General features: G+C 34.1%; 1 protein-coding gene across 1 annotated transcript; it reads left to right on the top strand.

Annotated features, from left to right (window-relative positions):
- Window positions 1-1,022: 1,022 nt before the first annotated feature.
- Window positions 1,023-5,339, top strand: LOC145129890 (P-loop nucleoside triphosphate hydrolases superfamily protein with CH (Calponin Homology) domain-containing protein). Its single transcript, XM_079064722.1, has 13 exons — window positions 1,023-1,374; window positions 1,468-1,625; window positions 1,721-1,870; window positions 1,956-2,187; window positions 2,281-2,372; window positions 2,461-2,670; window positions 2,746-2,827; window positions 2,915-3,010; window positions 3,110-3,283; window positions 3,354-3,807; window positions 3,883-4,680; window positions 4,773-4,906; window positions 4,990-5,339. The coding sequence occupies exons 1-13, from the start codon at window positions 1,308-1,310 to the stop codon at window positions 5,058-5,060; spliced, it is 2,718 nt and encodes a 905-aa protein (XP_078920848.1). The 5' UTR covers window positions 1,023-1,307; the 3' UTR covers window positions 5,061-5,339.
- The last annotated feature ends 13,270 nt before the right edge of the window (window positions 5,340-18,609 follow it).

The raw sequence follows: 18,609 nt of genomic DNA, 5'->3' as shown, positions 1-18,609 counted from the left end.
GACGTAACTGATGCATCAGAATCAGGTTCCAGAGGCTAAGACCTTTGATCGGGGCTAACATGTTTTCCTGTAATGCCAATACCAATTAGATCATACAAGAAAAATCAAAATTTATAGAATGATTTCATTTCAATCAACAAAACCGTATACTTGTGAGATCTTACCATACAGAAAATATCGATTATATAAATTTACAAGTGAATTCGATGTTTGAAAGTCGAAAATCGACGATTCAAAAGAAAAGATGGAGATAGGAGAGACCACCGTCAATATATGGGGCATAGTGGCACGGAGGGAAAGTATAGTTGTATAGGGGTGGGAGATTGAAGATAACGACATTAGGCATTAAGGTTTTATTTTGTTTATCTTTAATTTACATGATAAATAATAGATTGCGTAAATGGTCCTTGAGGTTTATTGTATATTGCATATTCAGTCCAAAGGGTAAATTGATCATTTAAAAAAAATAACAAGTCATAAGTTAGATTTAACAGCAAAAGTACCAACCACATAATGTTTATTGGTGTAATGTTTTCCAAATATATTCTGAAAAGCGTTAATTTTTGAAAACCATAGGGACAATGTTTAAAAATTTATCTATAATTTATATTTATATGATTTATTTTAATGCATATAAAAGTGTTGCAACTTGAGGACCATTTACGTAAACTAAAATATAGGTCAATCTAAAATAAATCACAATCGATTTTAAAGCCAACATTAGATTGTTACATAGATTATAGATTATGTGAAATAAAATAATTAACTTTAAATATAACTTTATGTTTTTACATTAAATAAACCAAATCTAAATTGGCAACAATTAACTCATAAAAAATTAAAAAAGTTTTCTGTTTAAAAATAAAATATTATGGCATATTAACGTCCACTAAGGTGTCATTTGTCAAGAGGCACATCCCTTAGTTTTAATCACAGCCGTTGATTAGGCTGACCACGTCTTGATCGTGCCCTACATCAACTTCCACGATCGGTCGGCTCATTACAAAGTACCCTACAGATTCGAATTCAAACCAGGACTAACGGTCATCTCTGCAACTTAATTGAAAACTCCCCATTCCCATGTTTCTTCAGCCAAGAAGATACACAACTTGAAGTCATTACTCACTTCATTCAGCAACCCCTCTCTCTCTCCCTCTCTAGAGTTTAGGGTTTTCACTTTCTTCCCTCAAGAATTTCAGGTCACATTCGGTGTTGACGCAGAAAACCCATTTTCTCGACTGTTTTGGAAACTGATTCGGTTTCCTTGAATGAAAGATTAAGAGATTAATTTGAGATCGTTAAAGTTAATGGAGGTGATTGCATCAAGAACAGGGCACGACTATAATTTGGCTTCAAGAAAAGCCCAAGAAGCAGGTATATATAAATTTATACTTTCTAATATCAGTTTTGTTCTATCAGAGCAATCGAATGTCCCATTAAGTTAGGGTTTTTATAATTTTTTCATAGCTTGGAGGAGGTTTCAAGCTACAGAATGGCTTGAGAGTTTCGTGGGTTCATTAGGCATATCAAAGCAGCCAACAGAGAAAGAGTTTATTTCTTGCTTGAGAAATGGATTGATTCTTTGCAACGCCATTAACAAAATTCAACCAGGGTCGGTTCCAAAGGTACAAATCATACTGCTTATTGTGCAATTAGTTTTTCTGTTGTTCTACACAATTCTCGATTAGTGATTTGGTTGCTTTGATAAATTGTTATAAAGGTGGTGGAGATTACTCGGTTTCATTCACAGTCACATACATGGGATTCTCAGCCATTGCCTGCCTATCAATTCTTTGAAAATGTTCGTAACTTTCTGAAAGCAGTAGAAGGGTTAAATCTACCGGTATTTGAAGCTTCAGTTTTCGAAAGGGTAAATAACTTCGAACAGATTCAACACATTTCACTTCTATTTCATTTCGATTTTGAGTTTTAACGAGATTTTAAGAATTTTCCAGGATAACATGGAAGCAGGTTCGTCAACTAAGATTGTTGATTGCGTTTTGGCACTGAAAGATTACACAGAGCGGAAAAACGGGTCTTCAAAGCGTACCATGAGATCTCCATTGATGCACTCAAACGGTAGAATCCCTAGATCCGGATTGAATTTGGATATCAACAGACAATTAGATTTGTCCGTTAATCATGAAAAGCAATCACCATCTCAAAACGATGCTCAGAAACTTGAAGGTTTGCTTACCGATTTCTTTCCTTATCTATGTCATTTGATTGATTGCTAAATTGCAATTAATAATTTTCATAATTTTGGTAACTTTGATATAGAGTCGATTGTTAAGGCTTTAGCTGATTGCATGATTGATGCGAAAGAAAACTTAGATGGTAATTTGCTGTCTTCAATTCGCAATGGAAATATGGTAAGTGTTTTTCTCCTATATTCATTTGGTTTTCCATTAATTTTCCTTTAACAATATAAAATCTTACATGAAAATAATTGCTTTACAGGATTCCATTAAGTCCTTTAGTAGAATCCTCTCAAACACTTTGGAAGAACAACTTCAATTCAAATTGAACCCTAACATGAAAGATCTAACGAAAGAAATCAGTGGATCATTTATGAGTTCAGAAGCTTCATCACCATTGTTCAAAACAAGAAATGGAAAAATGAATTGCAATCACTTGCAGGTGTTTCGAGAACAAGAAAACAAGCTACTGGTATGCTTTTTTTAAGTCTTTTTTTATACCAAAAATTTAATCCACTCACTCATTGTCTATAATTTCCAATTTCAGAAGCTAAAATCATTGTATTCAAGCACCAAGACTGAGTTTGCAAACCTGCAATTGCAACTCCAAAATGATCTAAAACAAATGGGTATGCCGATTGCAATTCCACTCTGAAATAAGTCTTTTGTTCTTTAAGTTAACATTAACGAATTTATGTTTTTGCTGATTGTTTCAGAGAGTCAAGTAGAGGTATTGTCCATGGCTGCCAATGGATACCATAAGGTTGTGAAAGAAAATCGGACTTTATACAACATGGTCCAAGATTTAAAAGGTAAACAAATTAGTTTTATTTTTGTTAACTTTAAAAGTTACTAAAATGTTGAAAATGTTGCTTTTAGTCTTTTACCTTCCACAATCTTTAAATTTTCAGGAAACATTCGGGTTTACTGTAGGATTAGACCTGCATTTAAAACCGACACAAAGAACGTGATTGATTACATTGGAGAGGATGGGTCATTAGTGGTTTTAGATCCTTTAAAACCTCATAAAGATGGAAAAAAGTTGTTTCAATTCAACCGTGTTTTTGGTCCAACTGCTACTCAAGGTAATAATAAAATTTAAACATTTTTCACAGTTTAGAAGCTTCTGTTGACTAATGTTTTGAGTTTTATCAGAGGAGGTTTTTGCTGACACTCAGCCATTGATAAGATCGGTTATGGATGGTTATAATGTCTGTATTTTCGCATACGGGCAAACGGGATCGGGGAAAACACATACTATGTGTGGACCTTCTGGTGCTTCGAGAAAAGATCTGGGAATCAATTATTTAGCTCTGAATGATCTTTTTGATCTATCGAATACAAGAGAAGATGTTGTAAAATACGAGCTTTATGTACAAATGGTAGAAATTTATAACGAACAGGTGAGAGATCTTCTCACCGGAGATCCCACAACCACCAGTAAACTAGAGATTCGGAGCTGTACATCAGAGAATGGGCTGAGCCTCCCTGACGCCACCATGCACCAAGTCAACTCCACCGCCGATGTTCTAAATTTAATGAAAAGCGGTCAAGTGAACCGCGCCGTGAGCTCCACCGCCCTGAACCACCAAAGCAGCCGTTCCCACAGGTGAGTCGGTGATTTCTTAGGGGTTACATTCGTTTCTTCGACTTTTCAGCTAAAATTTGAACTTTTTTGTTTCAGCATATTGACTGTGCATGTTCATGGGAAGGATGTGAACGGAGGCACGATTCGAAGCTGTCTTCATTTGGTGGATCTAGCCGGAAGTGAGAGGGTGGATAAGTCGGAGGTCACCGGCGATGGACTTAAAGAGGCTCAGTATATCAATAAATCTCTTTCGTGTTTAGGAGACGTGATTACAGCTTTATCTCAGAAGAACTCTTACATTCCTTACAGAAACAGTAAGCTTACGCTATTACTTCAGAACTCATTAGGAGGAAATGCGAAGACGTTGATGTTTGCTCATGTGAGTCCGGAAGGAGATTCGTTCAGTGAAACTGTAAGTACTTTGAAGTTTGCTCAACGAGCTTCGACTGTTGAACTTGGTGCTGCTCGTTTGAAAAAAGAAAGCAGAGAGGTTATGGAGCTTAAAGAACAGGTTGAGAACCTTAAACGACAATTAGCCGAGAAGGAACCACCACGATCGCCATTACAGAAACTGAAACCAGGAATAATCGTAGAAAGAACGCCGCCACCGCCGCTGCGGCCACGGAGGTTGAGTATCGAAAACAAATGTCCTCCTCAGAAGAGCCCTAATGCAGTTGCACCACCAAACTCCGCCTCTAAAAACAGAGCATTGAAAACAGATGGAAAAACTAGGGTTTCAACGCTTGTGCTACCGAAAACGCCTGAATCGAAAGTTTCAATCAGAAACGAAATCGCAATTTCTTCAGAAATCAAGGCAAAATCGCAATCATCGTCCCATCATATAAAAAAATCGCTTCGGACCATTGGGAAACTCATGATTGGCTCCGACAAAAGGTTTGTGAACAGAAGTTTTTCCCCTTTTTTTTATATTATAAACTTGGGAGTTTCAGGAAACAAAATTGATACGGGTTTTGGTGTGTTTACAGGGCTCAACCGAAACCAATTGAAGGGCCTTCACCGTCGCTTGCGATTGTTTCTAGGCCATCACGACGGTTGTCGCTAACGGGGATTCAACCACTAGAGAAATCAAGAAGATGTTCCATAGGCGGAGTTGATCCTTGTAAGTTATGTTATGTTCGTCAGACAATCGACCGGCCTTGAAAACTTGGCCTGACATGAGTTTTGTTTGTGTTTGTGTTTAAGGTGTTGATGAAAGTCGGAATGCGAAAACGCCACCGCCGGTGAAAAGTTCAAACAAGACCAAGTGGATGTGATGATTGTAAGAGTGATATGATGATGATATGCTGACTCTGCTTTAACTTGAAGCATGGTATTCACAATTGTTGAGCAATGATGGATGTCGTACAACTTCTGATTAGCTTAGCATACATAATGACGACATCTATAAGTTTCCGGATTAGTTTTAGTGTACAGAGAAATTGATTTAGTTTAATAAAGATACTGATTAATTTGATTCATTATATTATGCAAAAAGTGACATTCTAAACATACAAAATAGTCGGTTCAACTTTGAATCATTGTTTGTTTCTTCATTTCCAATTGATAAAAAACACCATGTGAGGACACAATGGAGATTTCATGTATTGACTCAAGATTTGCACTTGAGAAAATTAATGTCAATATATTGTCTATATCCACCCTTAGGGCAACGATCAGTGGACCTTAGTGGAGCCCGGGGGTGGAGGATCAGAGGACTCAATGGAGATTTCATGTATTGACTCAAGTAGGGATGAGCATATGGACCGGGGAACCGGCCGGAACCGGAACCGGAACCCGATGGAACCGGTCGGGTCGGGCCGGGACCGGGACGTTATTTTTGTGGATTTTTGGAACCGGGAACCGGTAGGAACCGGAACCGATATAATTGGAACCGGTAGAACCGGCAAAAACCGGAACCGTATAATGTTATTTTTCGAGGACCGGTTCCAACATTTAAAAACACGACAAGAACCGGTAGGAACCGGGAACCGGTAGAACCGGAACCTGTAGAACCGCCGGGCCGGTTCGGTTCTTGATTTTGGCCGAAGACGGTTCCCGGGTCGGGTCCGGTTCCGGCCGGTTCGGTCCTTTTGCTCATCCCTAGACTCAAGATTTGCACTTGAGAAAATTAATGTCAATATATTGTCTATATCCACCCTTAGGGTAACGATCAGTGGACCTTAGTGGAGCCCGGGGGGTCCCGGGCCACTGCTCCGATTCCGGCACGTAGTGTAAAAAAAAATTATGTTTCTTTTTTTTTTTTATGTTTTTTTCTATTAGGTGCACCGGCTTAAAATACGAGTGTCACTACTAATTTAAATTTGTTTGGAAAAAAAAAATTAGTGCCACCCCTACTAAAACGTTTTGTGTCCGCCAATCTTGTGTTGATTTTCTTTAAGAGTGCACGTTAAGGTATTTTTACGGTTTCACCACGAGTTACGGTGGTATTGTCGGTAGCATTGTTCCTTTGCCAAGCAGTAACGTGAAACTATTGGAGGAGTGGGTATGTATGTATATATTATTTTACCATTTTACCAACTATATATACCACACTTAAATTATAAGAAAAATGAGAAAAATATTAAATTATTCAAATTGCAACGTCTATTTCTTTTTAAAATTTAAACAAATAATTTAAATAATAAACAAATTGAATAATTGAGCTTTAGTTTAGAAATTTAGAAATTAGTTTTCTTAAATTGATATTATATGGAAAAAAAACATAAAATGATATATGAAAAAATAAATTAATTTAAAATAATCATAAAATAACATGTGACAAAAAAGATTATTATTAATATTAACTAGAGTAGATATATTATTTACAATTGCCAAAAAAATAGTACATTTTTATGTTTCAACAACAATTTTGTATATTAGGAGGTTTGGTTCGTAGAATTTTTGGATTCTAAACTTTTACCACAAGACTTTCGTATAATGGAGGTTTGGTCTTTAGACTTTCGTATATTGCAAGATTTGGTCCCTACACTTTTTGGGTTTCAGAATTTGTACACATGACTTTCGTATATTTGCAAGGTTGGTCCCTAGACGTTCTTATTCGGCAGGTTTGGCCTCCCATACAGAGTGGGGGGTAAGATCACTCTAGTTCTCTCTAATTTCATTCCAACCTTTATATTTTATTTCAAATGGATTCTAGTCGTGGTAAATTCAAAAAACGAGTTCAAGCCAAAGATACCCCATCAAATATAAACACATAATCACATACAAGCAACATTGATGTGTTTATTTATGCACTAGTTTTTTTATTTATAAAGTCCTATCAAATTTCAACTAATCTTAAACACAAATAGACAGTGTACCTAGTCGTGAAGTAATATAGTTTAAGGTAAGAAAGGGTATTGAACACAAGGAACGAGAATGGTTTAGATCAAATAATTCAAATGTTAATTAAATTAAAAACAATAAAGTAAAAGAGGATTTTTGTTATAATTAACTTGTTTTAACACTCAAGTAATCAAACGAAACTAAAGAACTAAATGAAAACAATAAATAAGAAGTATTTCCACTAGAATACGAATCGTTGAAGTTTCTATGCTTGATTTATTAAAAGTGCAATGGATTAATGAGTTGATTAATGACTAGTTCTCTTGGTCAAATTTCCTAGTACTAATAATTAATGAACAACTAACATAAAGATCATGCAATTAGTGAACACATAATCCCCTAATCTAATAAATAAGAGCAATTTTGCCACGGGGCATTCTATTAGCCCCTCCCAATAGATTTATCCCGCCAATAACATCTAAGTGAATTTCCGATATTACCCCTTCTTCCTTCCCTAGCCCTACAATTCGATTTCCTCCTCTCCACGCTCAAATCAAATTCAAAGTTCAAAGGAAATCCCTATAAATCAGCAATAAATCATCCGCAAAATCAATTTATTACTTCCTTTTTATCTCCCCGTTTCTCTCTATAACATAGACTACTAAGAACGAGAGTCGAATCAGTTTTGCTCTTGAAATTGTACATCGAATGTGATTAGGTTTTCAAAAATCTCTCTCTTTCAACAAAACTTTACGCCGGTCATCCTCACTACCACCATCTCCCCTCCTTCATCATTCTTTCAGTTGAGAACAAGTAGTAGTGGTGGTGATCATTTATGGATAAGATATTTGTTGAAGATGAGGATGCGGTGGTGATCAGTTATTTAATATTTTAAATTTGAATTCCCCTTAACATCTGTTTAAATCACGATGAACAACTATTCACTCAAATCTATTATCATATATGTATATCTATTGATCCAATTTTTTGTTTGTGCCGATGATCTCACTCCATATGCCAATAGCAGTTGACTTGTCGGCCACAAGATACAAGATTAGGGTTCACTTGGTATGTTTTCCATTTTTTTTTCTATTTGAACTAAATCTTTAGATTTCATGAATTTGTTCTATTTTGGTGAAAGGAGGATTTATGCCATCGATTATATGAAATAACGTGACTTTTTTGTGAAGTTTATTATAGGTGTTTGTTTGCTTTAAGATTTCTCATTAAGAAATTGTTTTTGCTTTCCCATTTTGATCTACAAATGAGTCTTCTGAGATTGTATTGATTCTTTGAGAAATATTCTTTTTGAAGAACATATTTCATAGGTTTACATTAGTATTGAGGGGGGCGACATGTTCTCTACTCTTTGCCTTCGTTTTGAGTGTCATGGTTGGAGATTTACCCTCGTGATAATGTTTATACCATTTTTGGTTTAAACAATTTCATTCAATTGGTTAATGGTAAGTTGATATTTGTTCCTTTCATGATTTTTGCAACTAATGGTTTGTAATTTAGATGATGGTACCTGCAATGCACATAACCTGTTTGTGAAAATGCCTAAGTGAATGTTTGTTGAAACAAAAATTGTATGCTTGAAAGTTTATGTCACTGAGGTATGTATATGTAAATATTGTTATATGTATTTTAATTTTAATATTTTTTTATTGTCAAGTTAGTGTCTCACTAGATCCTTCTATCAAGGGTTTGATCTCACACAATAAAAGCAAGATAAAAACGATTCTACAATTGGCTATCCCACCATAAAATACCCATTTATTTGGAAAATTTCATGATTATTGTAGTTAGTCTTTTAGACTATTTTAATGCACGTAGCCTATTTGTGAAAATACCTAAGTGAATGTTTGTGAAAATGCCTATATCTTAATTTTAATATTTTTTTTCATCGTCAAGTTGGTGTCTCACTAGATCCTTCTACCAAGGGTTCTCACACACTTAAAGCAAGATAAAAACCATTTAGAAGCCAATCAGTTCTCTTTAAAGCTCTCCATACTTGAAAAGAGTGTCAGAAACATTGGGAATGTGTCTCAAGTATTTTGAAGGCTAAATGTATTTTGGTCATAAAATAAAAATACATGAAAAAGATATTTAGACTTAACTTGATGTGGTTTCGTAGCTTTTTGGATGAACGGAGCGTTTTGGTCAAACTCATTTATATTGTTACATATTTGATAAAAAATGATTATTTGGTTGGACTAAAAATACCCTCTTTATTAGTTGAACTAAGAGTACCATTCATAAAATGTTGTTGCATGATTTGATTGGCTATAGGTTTTTGCTGATCAATGTAAAAATTGAGTTTTATTTACTACATATTTTTGTTCTTTTTAAATTATGGTAAGTACTTAGACATTATAACCATTGAGTATTAAGTACATTGTTGGTTACAAAATGGTAATAGCAGTAAAATATTTTGACTAGATGTCATTATGGTAAAAAGTTTAAGAACATTGATGTTATTAATAAATTTAAAGTATATGCTTGTATCGGAAAAAAGATAATTGTTTGGCTATTTCTTGCAATCTCATTAAAGTAAAATGGTAGATTGTGTAAATTATATGTATTTAACTGTTTACAACAATAGCAAAAAAATGCAAATTGTTAATTTTAGAATTAAAATTGTTTAAATACCATAATATAGTTTTAAACGAAGATTTTTAACTTTTTTCACAGGTTCTAAATCACGACACATATAATGAGGAAGTTATCAAATCTTCACTTGGATGCTCCTGGTTACTGTTGAGTTACTAAACTTGGTTGCAAAATTTGAGGGGGGATTGTCAAAGTTGGTTGCTATATGTGGAATTTAGGGTGCACTCTTAATGTATGCTATATTTCTAGATCCAATAGAGGAGAAAATGCAAAATATAGCAATTTACTTTTGTTTATTTCTCAAATTAGCATCTTACTTTACTTATATCGTTATAAATCTTTTACCCGTGGTTTCCACGGGTTGTAACCTAGTTAATTAAATATATTCGAACTATGAACGATATGATCCAGTGATTCTTATCAATTATCATGACAATTAGTCAACACATAGCATGGATATCTATGACTCTCTAACATAGTCAAGTCACCAATTAATATCATCTAACCCTAGGATTTGATCAATCACTATTCCTAACAGTTTATTGATCATAAACTAATTAAGATTCAAGTTAATGTAATTAGATTGGTCTTGTTAACTACACATAACTTAGCAATAGGAAATAAAAAACATAACTTTGACATGAAAGATGAACAATCAATCGAACACAAGTATTAACCAAACTCGCATAATCCTACTAACGAAATTACATATTAACGAGGGTTCATCTACATCTAGCGAAAGTAAAGGTTTTTACACCATATTTAGTAAACTAAAGTAGAAAAACATCACCAAAAGATTGCAATACACGATCATCAATCAAACCTGAAGCGAAATCACAATGAAAATAGTGCTTGAATCTTCAGGTCCTTGCTCCAATCGAATCTCTAGCTTTAAAAATCGACTCCTAGAGGGTTTCTGGACTTTAAATCGAAGTAAAAATCGCAGCTATAGGCTATCAAAGGTTGTAGCACGATTAGGGTTGAAAATCTCGTGTTTTTATAGACTAAGCGACTCCACGACGTGGTAAAGGTCTCTCTACGCCGTACGGGTGGGTTTCCTTGTCACACACGTATGCGTATACCGAGACATACAACTTTCTGGGATTTTTGATCTTCCACGGCGTGGAAACCAGAATCTGTATTTGGCACAAATACGAAAGTCACCCGTAAACATCTTGAATCTTCTTAATCAGAGTTATAGGTCATTAGATATGGCCAAAACACTAAAGAGAGGTCAATCTGTCTAGCAACATCCTTTTTGCGTCTTTTTCTGCCCCATTCTCCTTCTTTTACTTGTCATAAGGCTTCCATTCTCGCTTTAGCTTTCTCCAATCGTCATAAAATCGATCTCCACTTGAATAACACACGTGAGCCTTTTTGTTTCCATTCTCGTCCAAGTCACAATCTTTGGTTAAATGAGTCCCCCATAATTATCACACCCCACTTGTATAACATAAATTGATGGCCCCATCTTGATAATCCTTTGATCCATAATATCTAGTTTAGCAATTATGGACGCCAAATTTTATGAGACTCCATCACCATTAGATTATCTTCCCGTAACATCTTCTTGTGGATTGTGGTATTTTCTTGAATGTTTTGTAAATTCTTCGATCAAAGCTTTGTTAGTCGTAGGATCTTTCTTAGTCATTGGCCCTTGATAATCGAGTAGTTGTCGAGTTGTAACAAAAAATAGGTCAAACTTTGTCGGTCAAACCATCGAGAACACAACTGTAAAATGGCCTATTGTTTGGTATTATATGATGTTGAATACAACTGAAGTCATTTGACTCAAAATTTCACAAACAATACTTTGCGTATCTCTAATTGGCGTCAAACGTTAGAAAACAAAATGATATTAGTAAAAATAAGTATCATTTAATGCGACAATAATTTTATTTATTGTTATTATTATTATTATTATTATTATTATTATTATTATTATTTGCATTGAGTATACATGGGGACTTTTGGTTAATATATATATTCTCATGACTTTGTGGATATAATGATCGTCAAAAATGGAGTTCATATGGAAAAGGTACGGACTTTTGAAAATAACAAAAAACTAGCCGGCAAAAAATGTAAATTTACTAAACTTAAAATGAATTTTTAAGACAAAATTGCAAAAATTGTCTTTGTGGTTGTCAAAATTATGTGGTTTTGGTCCATAAATATTTTGTTATGCAAAAGTGGTCCAATTTTGGATACTTTGTGTGTTTTTTGTCCAAAAATATTAACTTTAACAACTTGGTTGTTAACTTTTAAAAAATGACAATTTTACCCTTAGGGACCATTTCTGCAAACAAACTACAATGATCATATATTCATCTCTTTTTTTTAATTTTATTAAATTATTATACATTAATTATTTTAATTAATTCCTATTTAATTTCTTTTTATTGGATTACTTTTTTATTATATTATTATGTTAATAAATATTACTTTTAATATATAGTATTTATATTTTAATAAATATTACTTTATTGGATTATTAATTACATTTAATTGTTTTTTTTCTTAATTTCCTTTTAATATATTAGTTTTTATTGGATTGTTATATATTAATAAATATTATTTTAAATATATAATATTTATATATTAAAAAAATATTATTATTAATTTCTTTTAGTTTTTTTTTATTAGATTAATTCTTTTTTATTGGATTATAATTTATTAATAGTTATTATTTTTAATACATAATATTTTATACATTAATAAATATTATTTTATTAGATTACTATTTTTTTAATTGTTTATATATTTTTTAATTGATTTCTTTATTATTTTAAATCAAAAAACCCAAAAAACAAATCTCACCCACCACATATCCTAATTTATTTTAAATATTTATAAGATAATATATTTTGGACAACACCGCCACCATCACCCAGTCCGCCAAAGGTGGGATGGGTGAGATTTTTTTAAAATAAATTACGATGGTGGTGGAGTTGTCCAAAAAAAGAACTAATCCAAACAATATGGTAAATGTCGTGCGACAAATAACTTTAGAGTATGTTTGATGGGGGAGACGTATAATGTCGAACAAGAGTCGGACTACTACGACATATTGCAAGAGATTTTAGAGATTGAGTATCATGACAACAAGTCGTCGACTGTTATACTGTTTTATTGTATTTGGTTTGATAACAAAGACGGTGTAATAGTCAACAAAAACAAGTTAATTGATGCCAAACCCAACTCTCGACTTCAAAGTGACGACCCTTTTGTTTGGCATCAAAAGCAGAACAAGTGATTATACACCATACCCTTCCGTGACAAAGGAGACGAAAGATAAGTGGACGATTATCAAGACAAAACCAAGAGGGGTATTTAAAGTCACCAAAGCTGAAATGGAAATAGATGAAATCTTTCAAGTTAAAGAGAGGTTTGAGTCACATCTTACTGTAACTCATGCGGAACAACTATGCCTAGCCTCAACTACAAATACTTGTGACCAAATATCTGATGACGAGAATGAGAGATCTGGGGAGGAAGACGAAGATAAGGAAGATTTTGAAGACAGAGATAATGAAAATGAGTTGTTTTATTTACACTATTAATTTCTTTTAATTAATTGTTTTAATTTCGTTTTTATTGGATTAATTCTTTTTTTAGGCAACACCACCACCATCATAATTTATTTTAAAAAAAAATCACACATCCCACCACTACCGTACTAGGTGATGGTGGTGGTGTTGTCAAAAATATGTTATCTTCTAAATATTTAAAATAAATTAGGAGATATGAGGTGGATGAGATTTTTTGGGTTTTTTATTTAAAATAATAAAGAAAAAAATTGTAATACAATGAAATAATATTTATTAATATATAAATACTATATATTAAAAACAATAATTATTAATAAATTATAATCCAATAAAAAAAATTAATCTAACAAAAAAAATTAATAATCCAATAAAATAATATTATATATATATATATATATATATATATATATATATATATATAATAATCCAATAAAAATAAATAATCTATTAAAAAGAAATTAAAAAATAATTAACTAAACGTAATTAAAAATCCAATAAAATAATATTTATTAATATATAAATATTCTATATTAGACAAAATTGCAAAAATGGTCCCTGTGGTTGTCAAAATTATGTGATTTTGGTCCAAAATGTTTTAAAATCAAATAAATAAAATAAGTAAATAAATAATTAACCCTAAACCCCGAGAGGTATAATATATTTTATTGAAGCTCTAAATGATGGTTTTTTTTAGCATTACAACATTCCTATGGTGCACATGCAACCCTAATTGCTTTGGATCTAGATTTTTCTCAAGTTATACATGCAATTCAATTATCCAAAGCAAGAATCCTAATCTAGCATACAATTTTCAGATTTAACAAATAAACTAGGGTTAGAAGAATACCTTTCTTGTTGATAGCTTGATCTTGACCTTCGAGAGCTTAGTGCCTCAATTGTTGCATCTCTAATGGAGTCACAAACACCACAAGCAATAGATGAACAAGATAGAGAGAGGATGAAGGCTATCAATTTCGGTTAGGGTTCTTCTATGAAAAGCATAGGTCGAAAACTGGTAGCCAAGGGGTCCTTATATAGTTGAGCCGCTACTAGGGTTTCTATTGGAAACCCTAATTCCCTTGCTTAGGCCCTAAGCAACATATGGAACTCCTTATGGCAAGCCTTTGACGAAAACTCTATGGGCTTCCCATAGATTTTCGTCCATCCTATACCAATAGGATCCATTAGCCCAAACTACAACTATTACTGATTTACATAATCAGTCTCCGTTCTTTTAATCAGTCTCTTTTGATCACCAAATTAATTTCTGATCAATACTAATTAAATAATATGATTTCTCAATTAATATATTATTCTTATAATATATTAATAAATCATTTATCAACCTCTTTCTCATAATTCATCATGTCAAGTTGCTATGGTGAAGGCAACCCAAAAGGACCATGCTACTATCGGGTCAAGTACATACCAATTATAGTTATGGGCTTAGACACCTAATCCAACAGTCTCCCACTTGGATAAGTCTAATAACTATAACTGCAAGTATGACTTCAAAATCTGATTAGCAATCATAGCTCTCAAAAACCGCTGTCGAACTCTGACCTAGTCAATGACGCGTCCTTTAGATAAGGGATCATATAATCCTCCGTTCTGCAAGATATCGTGTGGACAAATACATGGAACATAATCATTCTCTATATCCAACCGTTTGTTTCCTGACTTCCGATTTGTTTGACATAGAACTTAATTGAACACATCAATTCAGTCATGACCGGGCCCGACACATAAGTCAACACAAAATCATCGAGGGGCCCAAGATATCACTTTTATCCTCTTAGGATAAAAGGAACAGATAAACGTTGACTTAAATTGTACACAACAACACGTTTTATAACATCAAGTTACTTATGCGTTTTCACATTATCAATGCATAACCAACTTGTAAACAACAAATCATTTATCTCGGTTTAAAGATTATACGATATTATCATGCCACAATCATTCGTGATAAAACCCATGAAGTTGTTCACATGAGCGTGGGTTTAATCCAATACTTAAATCTTATTTCAGAAGTACTCATGAACGTTGCAGCAAACTTTTGCTATGTCTAAGCACTTACACAATCTACAAACCAATTCATGACAGTCTAACCTCATAACTTACTTCCAAAGTATGATCGACTGTGGATAATTTGAACAATCTAATTATTCAGGAAGTAAAACATGCAAAAGTGAAATAATAGTAAACAATCGACACAAGATAGTAAACTTTACTCATAAATAAATCTCAATTACTTAATCATCAAATGTTAATTACATTTATCTATTACAAGTTTCTAAATATCTATCTAATCACCAAAACTAATATCATCCTTCAGACCAATGCTCCTCGCATGCTGTAAGTGCTTAACCCTGCTCAGACCCTTTGTGAGAGGATCTTTTGGGTTCTCCTCTGACGATACCCTCTTGACTACGAGGAGTCCTTCTTCTACTCGATGTCTGATAAAGTGGTATTTTCTGTCGATGTGTCTGGATCTACCATGATCCCTTGGTTCCGTGGTTAAGGCAACCGCTCCTTCGGTATCACATAAAATATCCATAGGCTCCTTCATGGTTGGTACAACTCCAAGGTCTCCAATGAAGTTCTTCAACCATATCGCCTCCTTCGACGCTTCGCTCGCTGCTATGTACTCTGATTCGCACGTTGAATCAACCACAGTCTCCTGCTTGGAACTTTTCCAAGTAATTGCTCCTCCATTAAGGGTAAATACCCAACCCGACTGAGAGCGGAAGTTATCTCTTTCGGTCTGAAAGTTGGCATCACTATACCCTGTCACTCTCAAGTCATCACTCCCACCAAGTGTAAGGACCCGGTCCTTAGTCCTTCGTAGGTACTTAAGAATGTTCTTAACTGGTATCCAATGAGCTCTACCCGGGTTCCCTTGATATCGACTAATCATGCTCAACGCAAAAGCCACATCAAGGCGAGTACATGTCATAGCGTACATGATCGAGCCAACGGTGGAAGCATATGGTACTCGACTCATTTCCTCTATGTCGACATCGGTACTCGGACTCTGAGTCTTACTTAGCTTAGTATTACTTTGGATTGGCAGTTTACCTTTCTTGGAATTCTCCATGCTAAAATGTTTCAGCACCTTGTCCAAGTAAGTACTTTGACTAATTCCTATTAGTCTCCTACTTCTATTTCTCAATATCCTTATCCCCAGAATATAAGCAACTTCTCCTAGATCCTTCATAGAGAAATACTTCCCAAGCCAGGTCTTAACCTCCTGCAAAGTTGGGATGTCGTTTCCTATGAGCAGTATGTCATCAACATACAAAACTAGAAAGCTAACTATACTCCCACTAGCCTTGACATACACACAGGACTCATCCTCGCTTCTCGAAAATCCAAACTATTTGACTTTCTCATCGAAACAAAAATTCCATCTGCGAGATGCTTGTTTTAATCCATAAATGGATTTCTCAAGCTTGCATACTCTATTCGGGTACTTCGCATCTGTTGGATTAAGTGTCTAAGCCCATAACTATAATTGGTATGTACTTGACCCGATAGTAGCATAGTCCATTTCGGATTGCCTTCATCAGGACAATTTGATAGGATGAATATTTGAGAAAGAGGTTATTTGTGATTTATTAATATATTATAAGTATAATATGTTAATTGAGAAATCATATTATTTAATTAGTATTGATCAAGAATTAATTTGGAATTAATTTAGTGATCAAAAGAGACTAATTAAATTAACGGGGACTGATTAAGTTAATCAGTTTTATTTATAGTTTGGACCAATGATCCATATTGATTAGGTTGGACTAATTCTATGTTGAAGTTCATGAAGAGTTAGTCCATAAGGCCCATCATATGGATTATTGGATTGCTTAAAGGCTTAAGTAAATGGACTAGGGTTTACAAGTTAAACCTTAGGAAGCCCACACTATAAATGTAACCCTCCTTTAGCTAAAATCGGGCACAAGAGTGAAATGACATGAGATGGACGATTTTGTGCTTCATAACTTCTCTCTCAATATTATCCAATTGTTCATGATGTTTGTGACTTGTTTGAGGCACAACACTTGGGGTGCTAAGCTCTTGAGAGTCCAATTTCGACAAGCTACAACAAAGAGGTAATTCTTCTAACTAGTTTTTATTCAATTACCAATATTGTATGCTAGTTGTAGGTTTCAAGCTTTGGAAAATTTTGTTGCATGTATAACTAGAGAAAACTTAGATCCAAAGCTATTAGGGTTGCATGTGCACCATAAGAGTGTTATAGTACCTAAAACACAACAACATCTACAAAACCCTCTGGATGACACATGTAAACATCTTCATCCAGCTTCCCGTTAAGGTAGGCAGTTTTGTCGTCCATCTGCCATATTTCATAATCATGAAACGCAATTATGGCCAGCATAACCCTTATAGACTTGATCTTCGCTACTGGTGAGAAGGTCTCATCATAGTCAACCCCTGGGGTTTGAGTAAAGCCCTTCGCAACCAGTCGAGCCTTGAACGTATACACTTTCCCATCCATGTCGGTATTCTTCTTGAAGATCCACTTGCACTCGACAGTCTTACAACCTAGCACATTTTCAACCAAGTTCCAAACTTGATTATCATACATGGACTGAATCTCGCTGTCCATTGCCTCCTTCCACTTTGCAGACTCCATGCCTGCCATGGCTTCCTTGTAGTTGTTAGGTTCTGATGGGTTTTGAGCATTCTAACACTTCCTAAGTGTACATGCAACCCTAATAACCTTGGATCTATGTTTGTCTAATTATCATGCAAAGTTGAATTCCAAGGTTATATTCCTATCTAGCATACATGGGGAACAAATTTTAACTTGCATGAAAGATAGAATAACTTACCTTGTTGTTGCTTATGATCCTTGAAACCTTGTGAGCCTAGCACCCCAAGTGTGATGCCTCAAATGCTTCACACAACACCAAATGCTTTTGGAATGACTTTAGAGAGAATACACACTTCTAAAATCGGCCTAGCCCTCTTGTTTCTTATGTGTAGCCGATTTTGGTGGAGAATGGGTTTCTTATATAGTGTTGACACATCTAGGGTTACACCATGTAAACCCTAATGTGTCATGACTCTTCATTTCCATGACCCATGGGTTTGTAACTCCCATGGAGCATCCTATGGGTGGAACCCAACTTGATAATCCATGGAGCCTCTTAGCCCACTATATAAGATATGGAAGATTTACATAATCTACCCATATATTTAATTAGTTATCTTTTGATCACTTAATTAATTCTAAATTAATTCTTGATCAAACTAATTAAATAATATTATTAATATATTAGAACTTATAATATATTAATAAACCATAAGTGTTATTTCTCTCATTTTAGTTTATCCAATTGCATGGTGC

This window comes from Lactuca virosa, chromosome 8, assembly GCF_052849685.1.
Source record: "Lactuca virosa cultivar CGN04683 chromosome 8, Lactuca_virosa_CGN04683_v6, whole genome shotgun sequence".
Taxonomy (NCBI): Eukaryota; Viridiplantae; Streptophyta; class Magnoliopsida; order Asterales; family Asteraceae; genus Lactuca; species Lactuca virosa.
The sequence above is the reverse complement of the archived record's forward strand: the minus strand, read 5'-3'. Positions and strand labels throughout refer to the sequence as shown.